Source organism: Bison bison, unplaced genomic scaffold (genome assembly GCF_000754665.1).
Source record: "Bison bison bison isolate TAMUID 2011002044 unplaced genomic scaffold, Bison_UMD1.0 scf7180017864340, whole genome shotgun sequence".
NCBI classification, from domain to species: Eukaryota; Metazoa; Chordata; class Mammalia; order Artiodactyla; family Bovidae; genus Bison; species Bison bison.
Genome location: NW_011494912.1, coordinates 6,498,709 through 6,510,272, shown reverse-complemented (window position 1 = coordinate 6,510,272; position 11,564 = coordinate 6,498,709). Strand labels below are relative to the sequence as shown.

The 11,564-nt window shown below is 55.0% G+C and overlaps 2 protein-coding genes across 2 annotated transcripts in view; one reads left to right on the top strand and one right to left on the bottom strand.

Moving 5' to 3' along the window:
- PLOD3 (procollagen-lysine, 2-oxoglutarate 5-dioxygenase 3) overlaps positions 1 to 5,379 on the bottom strand; it is a 7,757-nt gene extending 2,378 nt beyond the window's left edge. The window contains exons 1-15 of the mRNA XM_010854366.1: positions 5,232 to 5,379; positions 4,564 to 4,649; positions 4,252 to 4,388; positions 4,004 to 4,167; positions 3,761 to 3,873; positions 3,536 to 3,599; positions 2,876 to 2,973; positions 2,544 to 2,645; positions 2,219 to 2,344; positions 1,891 to 2,012; positions 1,570 to 1,674; positions 1,331 to 1,456; positions 892 to 1,033; positions 689 to 802; positions 434 to 502 (exon numbers count right to left, since the gene is read on the bottom strand). Of these exons, the coding sequence (XP_010852668.1) occupies positions 434 to 502; positions 689 to 802; positions 892 to 1,033; positions 1,331 to 1,456; positions 1,570 to 1,674; positions 1,891 to 2,012; positions 2,219 to 2,344; positions 2,544 to 2,645; positions 2,876 to 2,973; positions 3,536 to 3,599; positions 3,761 to 3,873; positions 4,004 to 4,167; positions 4,252 to 4,388; positions 4,564 to 4,649; positions 5,232 to 5,379 (1,716 nt within the window). The remainder of the gene's footprint in view (positions 1 to 433; positions 503 to 688; positions 803 to 891; positions 1,034 to 1,330; positions 1,457 to 1,569; positions 1,675 to 1,890; positions 2,013 to 2,218; positions 2,345 to 2,543; positions 2,646 to 2,875; positions 2,974 to 3,535; positions 3,600 to 3,760; positions 3,874 to 4,003; positions 4,168 to 4,251; positions 4,389 to 4,563; positions 4,650 to 5,231) is intronic.
- Positions 5,380 to 5,779: 400 nt separating this feature from the next.
- The window catches only part of ZNHIT1 (zinc finger, HIT-type containing 1), a 6,955-nt gene continuing 1,170 nt past the window's right edge, over positions 5,780 to 11,564 (top strand). The window contains exons 1-2 of the mRNA XM_010854339.1: positions 5,780 to 6,349; positions 11,374 to 11,544. Of these exons, the coding sequence (XP_010852641.1) occupies positions 6,328 to 6,349; positions 11,374 to 11,544 (193 nt within the window). The 5' untranslated portion in view covers positions 5,780 to 6,327. The remainder of the gene's footprint in view (positions 6,350 to 11,373; positions 11,545 to 11,564) is intronic.

Below are 11,564 nucleotides of genomic sequence, written 5' to 3'. Positions count from 1 at the left end.
AGAAAGCAGGGAGCAGAAAGGTAAGCCAGGACATGAGAGAAGGTGGAGGAACGGGCAGCTGAGCGTGGGGATGGGCTGGTGGGGGGAGTTGGGGAGGGGAAGACTCAGCCAGAGAAGGTGAGAACAGCGCTGAGAACGTGGCACAGACAGCACGATTCCTGGAGCCCTGGGTTCTGGGACAGTGATTTTCAACCTCGTTTTAAAAAATGTCATTTCACCCATACACCAACACACCCAATGGACAAGGGAGGACCACTGGGATGAATGCTGGGCTGGGGGCTGCATGCCTATCAGCTCAGCCTTTGCCCTCATCTTGCCTGAGCAGAAAACCCCCAAGCACCTGGGCAAGGACCCTGGGAGAACCCCTCATCCAGGTGGTGGGCCCCCGGGGTGGTGGTCATCCCCTTGGGCCACGGTCCTGAGTGGGACTCACCTGTTCCACGAGCCCCTCCCCTTCCAGGGCCCGAGTGTAGTTCTCGTGAATATACTGCTCTTTCCAGTCCTAGGGGAGAGCAGGGGGCGCACCTTGACCTCTGCCCTCCTCACGCTGCTTGCTCCCACCGGGTAGGCGCCCTCCCCAGGCGGCAGGTGACCCTGCCCAGTGTGCACGTGCGCGGGATGGGGCCAGGGCATGGCATTCCCCTTCAGGGAAGGCCCGCGCCATCTGAGCCAGGGGCCGCCTACTCACCAGGGGGTTGTCGAAGATCTGCCAGAGGTCAGGGTGCAGGTGGTCTGTGTCGTACCGGGAGGTGGCCAGGAGGCGGCCAAATTCGTGCTGATTGCTAAGGTGGAGGAAGATGCCCTGGCAGTGGGCAGAGGGTGTGAGGAGGGTGATGGGGAGCCAGGGAGCTGCCTCCCAGAGCCCCCGCCAGGAGCCCCAGGACCCCTCACCTTGTCCCGCAGGCTCTTACAGAAGGCCATGTCTGGGTCGGTGTCGCTGCCCGAGAACACCTCCCGCTGGGGCAGCTCCGTCCTCAGGGTCTCCCCGCGGATCACGTAGGCCTGGGATATGTAGGGCACATTCCACACGCCCCTGGAGGCCCACACACAGGGGTCAGCCAAGTGGGCGCCCCCCTGCCCCCACATCGTACTGCCCAGTTCACCCTGGAGCCCCTTGCCTCGGCAGCTGAGAGCTGTGAGGTCCCTCTCACTTCCCCAGGGAAGCCCTGCTGGTCACCCCTCTCACACCCGGCTCCACCATCAGCCCTTAGTTACCCCACAGCCCAGCACGCCTTCGTGGTGGCCACACTGGGCCCCCGCGTTTGGGCTTTTGGGGCAGGATGGAGGGGTCTGGGCACGCTCCTGGGTTGGGGGAGCCTCCAGAACTCACACTCGCTTCCTCTGCACCAGCTCCACGTAGTCCTCCGAGCGTGCATAGTACTCGTCGGGGCTCAGGGCCCCCCAGAAGTTAGACCACAGCTTCCCGTGGCGAGACAGCATGGGCGCTATGACCTTCCTGAGGACAAGCGCAGGTGAGGGCCAGGAGGAGGCAAGCATGGCCAGAGCGGGAGGTGGGGGTTCCCTGGGGACTAATCTGGGGGCCCTCTGGCCAAGCCCGGTGAGAGAGACCTGTTCGCTTCGATGAGGATGCGCAGGGTCTGCGGGTTGGTGATAACGGTGTCAGCGTCCAGGCTGAAGTAGAACTCACACTTGGGGTCCTGCCGGCAGATGTCCCTGGAGGGGACAGACCGAAAAACTGATGAGCAGGAGCAGGTGGGGGGAGGCGGGGGCTGAGCAGGGGATAGAACTCCCCCGACCCACGGAGGAGAGGAGAGGGAAAGTGAGTAGAAGGAAGCTGACCAGCTGGAAGTCAGGAGGGAGAAAAAAAAGACCGTGGGGAGCAGGAGAAGGGCAGGAAAGGTGTGGGCGTCCTGCCCGAGGCTCACTCACATGGCCATGTCCCTGGCCTCTCCCGGGGTCAGGGCCTCCTCGGGCCCCACCAGCTTCACAGCGGAGAAGTGGTCCTGGAGCTGGGGCCAGGACTCATCGATGTGGGGCTCGTGGTACACCTCCTGGAGGTACGGGGAGAAGAGACTGGAGGGGGGCGATGCTGAGAGGACAGAAAGGTGGCATCTAAGGGACAGGACGGGGCAGGGGGAGCACTTCCTGCAGGAGGAAAGGCTGCAGGAAGGAGTCTGGGGTGCGGGGAGAGGCCTGATCTGGGCAGTGGGTGGGGAGGTCCCTTGGGAGGGAGAGGCTGGCAGTCGGGGTGTCTCACGTTGTTGTGCAGGAACAGGGTGACCCTGTCGGGGGGGTAGTCCAGGAGCAGCAGCCGCTGGAGGAAGCGGGGCAGGAACGGGGTAGGTTGTTCCACAAACACAGCCAGAAGTACCCGGGGGGGAGGCTGGAAGATATGACAACATGATGGGGCTCAGAGGAAAGGCCGGCTCCCCCTACCCAGTCTGTCCTCCGCACCCTGCCAAGTTTAGTGGAGGGTGGGGGCGGATCTCCAGGGGCTTGGCCTCCACCCCTGCTGCCCAGCACCCTCCTGGTACGCTCTGCTTCAGAGCACTCTCCCACCTGCCCCGGCACGCCCTCCTTACCTGCCCCCCCGGGAGTGGCCTCCGGCCCTGGTTGCAGAAGCCACAGCCTCCTTCGGGAGTCCAGCCGTTGGGGACGTAGTTTCCCAGGTAATTCAGCTGGAGCTGTTGGGAGAGGCGGTGAGAGGCTGAGGTGCGGCCAGGGGTGAGGGAGGTGGGGGCAGGGACCAGAGAAGGGCAGGGGGAGCGTGGGCATGGAGAACCTCTCCCAGCTCCTGCGCTTCTGGGGCTGGGGAGGTCTCATGGTTCGGAAGGGCTGGAGGAACCTGGGGGGGCTGTGGGACCGGGACTGACTGGGGCAGGGGCTGGGCTGAGGGGAGAAGCGATTGGAGCACCTTTGTGGGACCGTTCCCATGGACTACAACAGGAAGCGTGTCGTAGGCCACATTCCGGATACGCACTCGATTCCGACCAAACTTTAAAACCACCTCATCTGGGGAAGAACGTCCAGGCTTTAGACTCCCTCACTCTAGAAACTGCCAATCAGCAGGTGCTTCTAAATACAGTGGAGGTGGTGGTGGTGGGGGGAGGTACCCAGGTGTTCTAGACGATGAAGGACCGTGGTCCACGGGGCAGGGATGGGGATGGGATAACGTCTCTCTCCGAGGGCACTGGCCAGGCTGCTGCCACCTGGGGAGCCCCACCACTTACTACCTGTGCCCCCCGGGGAAGTCTCTGGCCCCACAGGGAGGTGGTTTCCCCATATGTAACCAGTGGATAATCACAGACCGCCTTTCATAGGATTGCTGTGTTCAATGAAACTAAAGAACGAAAACCCTGACCCAGAGCCTGGCACGTAGCAATGGACATGTACAACAGGGGCTGCTGCTATTCCTGATAGCAGAGTGCACCTTATTCTACGGGCCATTCAGACGTTTGCTGCAGTTAACACAGAGGTGAGCTGAAGTTCACCCCGATCTACTAGGAGACCCACCCACATTCAGGACCCCCAACAGCCTCTCTCATCGCCCCTTTTCTCATTGCTGTCTCCTCACCTAAAGCCCCGTTGAGGTTCTGAAAGATCCGCGATTTATGATCCAGACTAAGGCCGAGCTTCTCCTGGATGGGATGAGGTGGGGGCAGTGAATTAACGAGGGGCTGAGACATCTCTTCCCACTCTTTCCTCTCCGTGTCTTTCTGAAAGCCTCTTCACTCCTTTCCTCAGGGCCTGCCACCCCCCAGAGCTGTGGAGATGGGGGCCCTCCTTGGCCTCTCCCTACCCTCAGCCCTGGGTCCAGGTAGAGCCGAGTGTAGAAGAGCTGATCATCATCATCATCTTTGTACTTCCACTGGCGGACGATTTGGTGGATGGTGGGGGCGAAGCCGATGAATCCTGGCGGGGGGAGAGGATGCACTGACTCCCAGACTCTCCAGTGTCCCAGGGCCGGTCCCCGTTCCTTTGCCCGCCCTCAAGCACCTGGGACACTCCATTCCCCACCACTGCTGGACCCTCTGCCACTCACCACCAGAGTTGAGGAAGCGCTTCCCCGTGCCCACCTCAGGGTACTGCTCTGCTAACCCCCACTCGGGCCAGCAGAAGCTCTCTGCAGAGAAGAGCAGGCGGCTGCCACTCTGGACGAACTTCTTCAGCAGCTCCGAGGGGCTGCCAGCCAGAACTACGTCGTAGCTGAGGGAGGCGGGGGACGATGAGGAGGACGACCACTAGGAATCTCCCTATCCTCTCCCCTTCTGTCCGCCCCCTCCCCTTTACCTGTCCACAAACATGATGACCATATCTTCCCTCTCTGCGTATTTCTCCATTTCCTTTTTGAGCCACCTGACTTTCTGTCCTCCACCGACCGTTCGGGCGACATCACCCCCTCGCCACTCCTCTCCCAGGCCCAGGGTCTGTGGAGAAGACCCAGAATGCCAGGGAGGGTCTCAGGTGGCCAGGTGGGCTCATTGCCCTGACCAGGCTCACCGGAGGGTCCCAGGCATCCAGCCCTTGGCCCACTCTGGATGGGGTGCTAGACGCCCCACCCCCACCCCTTCGAGGGGCCCAGGAGGGTGTTCCTCTCCTCACCCGCACAGTGTAGTTGAAAAACTCCGCTGACTGCAGGAAACGCCGGTATCCCTCTGTCTCCGCTGTGGCCACGGTGATCACCAGCTCTTTTCTGTCGCCAGACTGGACTCAGTACCCAGCTTGCTGCCCCATGTACTCAGCTCACCGACCACCCCTCCCCCCGTCCCACGCTGCTCCTGACCCTGTGTGTGTGTTAGTCGCTCAGTATTGTCTGACTCTTCGCGGCCCCATAGACTGTAGCCCACCAGGCTCCTCTGTCCATGTAATTCTCCAGGCCTGAATACTGGAGTGCGTTGCCACTGCCTTCTCCAGGGGATCTTCCCGACCCAGGGATCGAACCCAGGTCTCCCCCATTGCAGGCGGATTCTTCACCGTCTGAGTCACCAGGGAAACCTAACCTCTTTTCCCTTATCCCTTCTTAAATTATTCTAACCCAGGGAAACGTCAACCCCAGTGAGAGCGGAATGCTAGTAACACTCAGAAATTCGCGGTCAGTGCGCGAAGTGGAGCGGAGGAGTAGCTGGACACCTCAGTTCTGGGCGAGGCACAGTGTGATTCAGCCCTAGGGAGCCCGCTGACCGAGGGAGAGGGCAGCCTAGATCCCCCTCCCCGGCCCAAGCCTGCAGACACGTCAGCCCAGCGCCGGTCTTCCCTCCCGGGGTTCTCACCTGGGTTGACGGGATCGCTGCCCCGGGGTCGATCTGAGGCCGAGGCGGCAGGAGACGGCGACAGCAGTAGCAGCAGTAGTAGCAGGGGCCGGAGTTCCGGGCCCGAGGCCATGGCGGAGAGCGGGCCGAGCTGCACACAGGCCCGCATCCGGCTCTGGCTGTCTGCCTTGGATCCCAACTCGGGAGAGGGGCTCTAGAAAAAGGACCGGGGCTGCTGTACGGCCAGCAGCTAGGAGGAGCCCGGTTGGGGCTCCGCCCTGAGGGTGAAAAAAAAAAAAAAAGGCGTAGCCGGAGGTTACAGAAAACTCCAGATGCCGGAGCCGTAGACAAGGCGAGGATTGTCCCGGGCCGCCGGCAGAGCTGTACGAGCGGAGGGGGCGCCCGGCCCGCAGGCGGGGGAAGGGCAGGGACTGCGGCTGGCGATCCCCAGCCGAGGTTCTTTTAGAACCAGCCCGGCCCCCTGCCAGCCTAACACTTGAGGAAACTGAAACACGGAGAGGGGAAGTGACCCCTTGAGGGTCCGGCAGGACGCGGAGGCGGGTCTTTGCCACAGCCCAGCCTGGAGCAGCCGGGCGGAAGACCCGGAGAGCTAGGCGGTGGGGCCGACCCGAAAGGGGACGGCGGCAGGGACGGAGGAGGCTGCAGCCTCAGGAGGGCTGGGGGTTGAGGTTTTGGCAGAGGATCCTCTCGGACTTTGCACTTAAGCCTGCCCATTTTCTTTCGCTACTCTGGCCCATCATCTCCACGGCCCGGGGGAGGGGCTCCAGGGGCTGCCTCTGTGATGATTCTACGTTCGGAAGGGCCAAAGGAAAATGACGTTTCTTGAAACATCGCTGGCACAGTCTCTTTAAAACGACCCATTTCGGGGGTTCCGAAATAACACAGCTGCACAGAGGAAGGAAGTAGATTTGCCCGTAAAAAATATGGCGGAAAGCTTTCTGGTCTCCAAGGGAACACCGCGTAATTAGTCAAAAACCTGTGGGATGACTCCGCGCACGCGCAGGAGCACTCGTCGCCGGAAGTCATGATGCCCGGACCACGGCAAGAGATTTAGCACGCGTGCGCAGTAGGCCCATCTTGCAGCTGTGTTGTGGAAATGGTGGAGAAGAAAACTTCGGGTAAGTGATCTTCTGGCTGTTGGCCCACTCTCTTCCTCTCAGATTCGAACCTGGCCTAGGATTCCCTCACCCGGTTATTAGTCTCAAATCCCTCCCCCGGCGCTCGGGTACTGACAGGCCCCTAAACCCGGGGCAGCTCCCTTCTGTTCACGTTTTATTCATGCCTGCTGCAAACCGGGCGCTGGGGATGAAGAAAGAAGAAAGATCCTTCGCATCCAAGAACTGGCTTTCCGGGAGCGGGGCAGACACGCAGATCTACCATTGCGTTTCAGAGTGATACGTGCTATGGTAGAGGGATGCAAAGCTCCTGGGCTCAGGGAGGAGTGGCATCCAGCCCAACTTCTGGGAAGGAGAGGACAGGGAAGGCTTGGAGGGAAAGAAAACGCTTGGACTGTGTCTTGAAAGTTACGGTTTCGCTCCGTGCAAGTGCGTGGGGACTCCTTCCCTGCAGCGGTAATCACACGCGCCAAGGTAGGAGAGCAAGAAAACGTAGATCGCTTAGGAAACCAAGTTCACAGTTCCCGGGCTTGTGAAGAAGAGACAGGCTGGAGGACAAGGGAAAGGTCCCCTTGAAAGGCATTTTAAACACTGCTGACGAGTTTAAACTCTATGGAGAGGGCAGTGAAAAGCCTTCAAGGGCTTTTAACGCAGGGATTGACGCAACAAATTTATCTCTTAGAAAAGGACTTAAGTGCAAAGGGTGGATTGGAGGGGCTACAGCCATGCTGTCCAGTAGAAATTTCTGGGATGTTGGGAATGTTTTTAATCAGCAGTATTCAGTATGGCAGCCAAATAGCCGCCTGTGACTATCGAGCACTTGAAATGTGGCTGATTAGACTGAGGAACTTAATTTAAAATTGCATGCATTTTAATGAATTACATCTTAATTAGTCTACATCTAAACGAATATAACCTCATGTGACTAGTGGCTGCTTTATTGTGTAGCACAGGTCTAGAGATTGGAAGGCCAGTTAGGAAGCTATTGAGTAATCCAGATAAAAAGTGATGAGGGTGCGAGCAATCTGCCAGATTGACTTGTAATGAATCCAGTCATGTCCTCTTAAAACCCCTCACTGGATCTCTGTCACCCTCACCATAATCCAAGCCCAGGAAATTCCCTGGCGGTCTAGTGGAATGGACCCTTAGGACCTTTCACTGCCGAGGTCTGGGTTCGATCCTTGGTTGGGAAACTAAGATGCCACAAGCCTTGCAGCACAGCCAAAAAATAAAATATAATTCCCCAATCCAAATTCATACAGACACATAAAGGTAATATTCTTAATGGTCTGCCTGACTTCATTGAAGGGATCCCTGGTGGCTCAGAGGTTAAAGCCTCTGCCTGCAATGCTGGAGACCTGGGTTCGATCCCTGGGTTGGGAAGATCCCCTGGGGAAGGAAATGGCAACCCACTCCAGTATTCTTGCTTGGAGAATCCCATGGACGGAGGATCCTTGTGGGCTACAGTCCACAGGGTCGCAAAGAGTCGGACAGACTGAACGACTTCACTGACTTCATATCCCCTACATACTTTATAATACCAGCCATATAGAACTTTAAAAAATGTATTGAAGACACTGCAGTCTTTCATCCAGGCCTTCTCTCATCCTGGTACCAAAGTCTAAGACACCTTCCGCTCCTCCAATCAGGCTAACTTCTGTCCATCAGTCAGGCCTCAACCTAGACTCACTTTCCCCTGGAAAATCTTCCTGACTACCCCAAGACCTGGTGGCTCAGACGGTAAAGAATCTGTCTGGAATGCAGGAGACTCGGGTTCGATCCCTGTGTTGGGAAGATGCCCTGGAGAAGGAAATGGCAACCCACTCCAGTATTCTTGCCTGGAGAATTCCATGGACAGAGGGACTTGGTGGGCTATAGTCCATAGGGTCGAAAAGAGTCAGACACAACAGAGTGACTGACACACACCCCAAGAATAGGTTATGTGTTTCTGTCATGTGTTTCCTAGAACTTTGCACTTCCCCGTCCTAGTGTATACTGTCCTGTACCATGCTTGTTGATTCGATCATTTATATCCCCCACCTGATGTTAAACTCTGCTTATATTCCCAGAACCCAGGGCACCGCCTGGTACTAGGAAGGGAGGCAGTATAGTGCAGTGATCAAGAGGACTTTTTTTGATGCTGGGCAGTTCTGGGTTTGAATTCTGACCCAGGAGCTGCTTATTAGCTGTGTGAACTTTGGACAGGTTTCTTAACCTCTGAACTCCAGTAAACTGGGGATGATAGTGATGGTAGTGATACCTGTCTCATAGGGTTGATGTAAAGATCAAAGGATTCCATTTATGCAGAGAGATTAGTACAGTCAGACCTCAGATACGCAGGCTTGATTCTCAACCACCGTGATTAAGTGAGTATCACAATAAAGTTGAGTCACACCAATTTTTCGATTTCCCATTGCATATAAAAATTATGTTTACACTAGTCAATTAAGTGTGCAGTAGCATTTTGTCTTAAAACAATATATATGCTTTATTAAAACAGTTTTTAAAAAATTTATTTGTCTGTATTGGGTCTTTGTTGTGGCATGTGGGATCTTTTATTTTTTACTTGTGGCATGTGGGACCTATTAGTAGTTCCTTGACCAGGGTTCGAACCCAGGGCCCCGTGCATTCTAAGAACAGAGTCTTAGCCACTGTCCTATCAGGGAAGTCCCTGTGTGTGCTTTAATTAAAAAATACTTTTTGCTAAAAAGCACTAGCCATCATCTAAGCCTTCAGCACATTGTAACTTTTTTTGCTATTGGAGGGTTTTGCCTCAGTGTGGATGGCTGCTGACTGATCAGGGTGTGGTTGCTGAAGGCTCGGGGGTTGTTGCGATTGCTTAAAATAAGGCAGCAGTGACGTTTGCCACATCAGTTGACTCTTCCTTTCATGAAGGATTTCTCGGTAGCCTGCAGTGCTGCTTGATTGCATTTTATCCAGAGTAGAACTTCTTCCAAAATTGGAGTTCATCCTCTCAAACCCTACCACTGCCAGGGTTTTACATCAACTAAGTTATGTAATGTTCTGAATCATTTGTTGTTGTTTCGACAATCTTTACAACATCTTCACCAGGTGTGGTTTCCATCTTAAGCACCACTTTCTTGACTCACCCATGAAAATTGTACCATAAGATTGCAGTAATTCAGTCACATCTTCAGGCTCCTCTTCTAATTCTAGTTCTCTCACTATTTCCACTACATCTGCAGTTATTTCCTAAGTCATCCTTGACGGTTGAATCAGCTTCTTCCAAACTCTGGTTAGTGTTGATATTTTTTCCCTCTCCCATGAATCACAAATGTTCTTCATGGTATCTAGAATTCTGAATCCTTTCCAGGAGGTTTTCCATGGACTATGCCCAGCTCCATCAGAGGAATCATTATCTATGGTAGCAACAGCCTTATGAAATACATTTCTTAAATAATAAGACTTGAAAATCAAAGTTACTCCTTGGTTCGTGGGCTGCAGAATAGTTTGTTGTGGTATGAAAACAACATTGATTTTGTTGTACATCTCCATTAGAGCTCTTGAGTGACTGGGTACATTGTCAATGAGCATTAATATTTTGAAAGGCATCTTTTCTCCTGGGAAGTAGGTATCAACAGTAGGCTTCAAATATTCAGTCAACCATGTTATAAACAAATGTGCTGTCATCCAGGCTTTGTTGTTCCATTTATAGAGCAAAGGCAGAGTAGATCTAGCCTAATTCTTAAGGGCCTAGAATTTTCAGACTGGTAAATGAGCACTGTCCTCAACTTAAAGTCATCAGCCACTTGAGCCCCTAACAAGAGAGCCAGCCTATCCTTTGAAGCTTTGAAGTCAGGGATGGACTTCTCCTCTCTAGCTAGGAAAGTCCTGGATGGCCTCTTCGAATAGAAGGCAGTTTTGTCTACATTGAAAGTCTATTGTTTAATGTAGCCACCTTCATTAATTGTCTTAGCTAGCTCTTCTGATTTTTCTTCTTTTGGCCAGACCATGCAGCATCCAGGATCTTAGTTCCCCAACCTGGGATCAAACCTGGGCACACAGCACTGAAAGCATAGAGTTCTAACCACTGGAGCACCAGGGAACTCCCTTAGCTCGTTCTTGCTGTAGCTTCTACGTCAGCACTTATTGCATCACTTTGCACTTTTATGTTATGGCGACTGCTTCTTTCCTTAAACCTCACAAACCAACTTCTGCTAGCTTGGGACAGCTGACTGGTGGAGCAACCAGAACTCACACCCATTTATCAGTTACATTAGCTGTCCTGAGTGTGACTGGTTCCCTTAGAGTGGGAGTTGGTTTGCTGGGGGTGAGTTTGGAGTGGAAGAGAGGTAGGGAAATAAAACATCGCATGGACTGTGCTCTCACAGCAGAGTGGCTGTGAAGTTAGACACATGAGAATTCAGCAGGTTTTGCTATGGAGGGGAGAGTACCAGTTGAGTGGGGGATGGGGGGTGTTGAAGATGCAAGGGACAGGAAGACTTGAACTCAGAGTGAAGGATTTGGGTTTAGCAGTGGGACTTGTGGGTGCATCCACTTGGAATGGAGGGAGACGGGGGTACCCACGCAGTTATGATTGAGGGTGGGCTGATGGAATAGCATCTCTCCATGGTGGCTTGTCCTTTGAGGTGGGAAATAAGATTGCTGTGCATAAAGGCTGAGTGCATCAAGGTCCCAGTGGCGCCTGGGAAACCCAAGTGCACTGCGGTCTCCACCGGCACGGTTGTGTGGTTTCTGCCAGCAACGAGAGGTCTCCAGGAGACATTTCACTGCCCAGGTCTGGGATTGGGAGGAAAGGATGGGGCCAAAAGGATGGAAACCAGGCATGAATGAGTGAAACAGCAGTCTTAGGTGGCTAAGAAGGAAGCAGCCAGAATGGGCGATATATTGGGAGGAGATCCAGGGGCCAAGGGTTTGGGGACTAGGGTGAGATCAGAGAACTGTGGCTCCCACACCCTGGACATCTTCCTTCCACCCACGGCCCAGAGCCGAGGCTGCCCAGCGTCTCTTTGCTCCTGTAACTGTTGTGGCTCCATCCCATCTAGTTCGCTCCCAGGACCCTGGACAGCGGCGGGTGCTGGACCGGGCAGCCCGGCAGCGCCGCATCAACAGGCAGCTTGAGGCCTTGGAGAATGACAACTTCCAGGACGACCCCCACGCGGGCCTCCCCCAGCTGGGCAAGCGGCTACCTCAGTTTGATGACGATGCAGACACTGGTGAGACGGGTGGAGGCCCG